The 2,590-nt window shown below is 39.2% G+C and overlaps 1 protein-coding gene across 1 annotated transcript; it reads right to left on the minus strand.

Moving 5' to 3' along the window:
• Positions 1 to 1,187: 1,187 nt before the first annotated feature.
• LOC137561928 (olfactory receptor 11L1-like) lies at positions 1,188 to 2,126 on the minus strand. Its single transcript, XM_068273274.1, has one exon. The coding sequence runs from the start codon at positions 2,124 to 2,126 to the stop codon at positions 1,188 to 1,190; it is 939 nt and encodes a 312-aa protein (XP_068129375.1).
• Positions 2,127 to 2,590: the final 464 nt, after the last annotated feature.

A 2,590-nucleotide genomic window follows, 5' to 3' on the forward strand; every position in this document is an offset into this window, starting at 1 on the left:
AATTTAGGTATGTAGGGCATACTTTGGTTAGTGTTAGAAAAGAGGACAGAGAGGAAATAAGAAAAATATGTCCAAAAAGTAACTTTAGCAATATCCTTAGAAGCAACCATAGCACATGAGAAAGGATGCTGTTTTTAGAGGGGAAGGGGGCTCTGACCAGGGAAGGGGGGCACAATTTCAGTGTTTGCCATCGGCTCTATATTACCCAGATACGCCCCTGCACTGACACCCAGAGCTGTGCACACTACTGCTATTATGGCCACATTAAGTTGCAGGCACAGTACAGCTCCAGTGCATTATTTGTAGGAATGTAATGGGATTTCTGCCCTTTAGGCATTAAAACCGGACTTTGCATCAACTCTGTAATGTTTGGTGAGACTTTTGGCCTGGATCCCCCTCCGGCATGCCACAGTCCAGGTGTTAGACCCATTGAAACAACTTTTCTATCACTTTTGTGGTCAGAAACAGTCTTTGTAGGTTTTAAAATTTGCCTGCCCATTAAAGTCTATGGTGGTTCACCGGGTTCGCATGTTCGCAAACGGAAGGTCACGTTTGCTGTTCGCGAGTGGATAATTCTATGTTTGTGACATCTCTAACCAACAGTATCTCATTAAAAACTAAGCAGATGCTTTCATAGCATAACACAGCTTTAATAGTTCAATAAAAAAAGTAAAATTTCACTCACATGTTCCATGTTAAAATGAACATTATATATAAAACCAGCACCCTCGATCCTAGCAGTGTGTTCCTCTGTGTGCCTCCGCTTAGCTCCGCCCAATGTGTTTCATCACCTGAACTCATCAGCAGTGGTGGTGGGGAGTGCCCGGAGGAAATCCAAACAGACACAGGTAGGACATACAAACTCTGTGCAGGTAGTGCCCAGGCTGGAACTCAAACTGGGGACCCAGGGCTGCAAGGTGAATGTGCTATCCACTATGCAAGTGCTTCCCAACCCTGTCCTCATGCACCACCAACAGTACATGCTTTGCAGGAAACTGCACATATTCACAGGCAAGGTAATTAGGATCTTAGCAGAGCATATTAACTACCACTTTGGATTTCCACAAAATATGCACTGTTGGTGGTACTTGAGAACTGGGTTGGGAAGCCCTGCACTATGCCACCACGCTGCCCATGTTTAGTGTACAATTTGCTTTGCTTTCTTTCATCAATAGTAACGGACAACTTTAAAAAACGAAAACACGTGTTAAAAACGTCTTAAATGTTTTCTTAATTTCCTTGTTTCTCAGACTGTATATAATCGGATTGATCAGTGGTGTGCCCACTGTGTAGAGCAGTGATAGTGTCTTGCTCAAAGTCAGAGACTGTCCATCAGAAGGAAGATCATAAATAACAATTAATGTTATATAAAATATGGAGACCACACTCAGGTGAGAACTACAGGTAGAGAATGCCTTTTCTTTTCCAGTTTCAGTTGGTATTTTCAGAATGGTGAAAGCAATGTAAGTATAGGATATCATGATCAGTAAGAACGGTAAAAAAAGAACAGGCACACTAAGCAAAAGCATTTCTAACTGTACCAAAAATGTATCTGAACAGGAAAGCTTTAAAAGAGCTGAAACGTCACAGAAGATATGGTCAATTATATTTGGTCCACAGAAGTCAAGAAAAGCAATTGTAATTGTGCTAATCATCATTGTAAAGATGCTGAACAACCAAGACAAAGTCACCAGTTTTATGCAGAAGGATCTGTTCATGATATACACGTAGTGCAGGGGGTTACAGATGGCCAAATACCGATCATAGGACATAATCATTAGAAGAAGACATTCTGAGCACTCTGTCATAACAAAAAAATAATATTGCACAATGCAGCTCGTAAAGGTCATTGCTTCACCGTGTTGAAGTGTAACATACAGCAAATTTGGAGAAATGTCAGTAGTAAGCAATATATCGGAAATAGAGAGTTGGGTAAGAAAAAAGTACATGGGCGAGTGGAGAGTCTGGCTGTAGGACACTAGAATTATAATCAAGAGGTTTCCACATAGAGTCAAGATGTAAAGAACAAGGATCAGAATAAAAAGACAAACGCCAATGTGTTGGGAGTTTTGAAATCCCAAGAGTATAAATGTATTTATCATACTGTAGTTGGTTTGGAGCTCCATGTTTTTGGAAGAAAAAATTGTATCCGGCAGGACTCACATTCTGCACATTGCAAAACTCGTTATTCTGCGTGTAAACTGCTATGGACACTGCATGCATTGTAACATATACATTACTTCAAAGCTTTCAGTGAGTTAGAATAACGCATTCCATTAAAATGCAGGGATGTAATAAGGCCCATAGAATTGTATAGGCAGTAAATTGACAAGCAGAATTTTTCTGCAATGTGCAAATGTGCAAATGCACACTTTTGGTACTGCATGTAGTCTCTAAGTTGAAGTTTGGAAAACAAGTTTCTAGACCAAGACTATAAAACATAATGACTTAATGATGTAAATAAATGTTTAGGAATTTCTTTCTGGAAAATGTAAAAATAAAAATTACATTAAAAAAAATGATTTGTTATGTGTTTTTTGCTCTTCAAAAAAATAAAAATTGTGTGATGAATAATTTTGTCAGCTTCTTT

Source organism: Hyperolius riggenbachi, chromosome 3, assembly GCF_040937935.1.
Source record: "Hyperolius riggenbachi isolate aHypRig1 chromosome 3, aHypRig1.pri, whole genome shotgun sequence".
Classification (NCBI taxonomy): Eukaryota; Metazoa; Chordata; class Amphibia; order Anura; family Hyperoliidae; genus Hyperolius; species Hyperolius riggenbachi.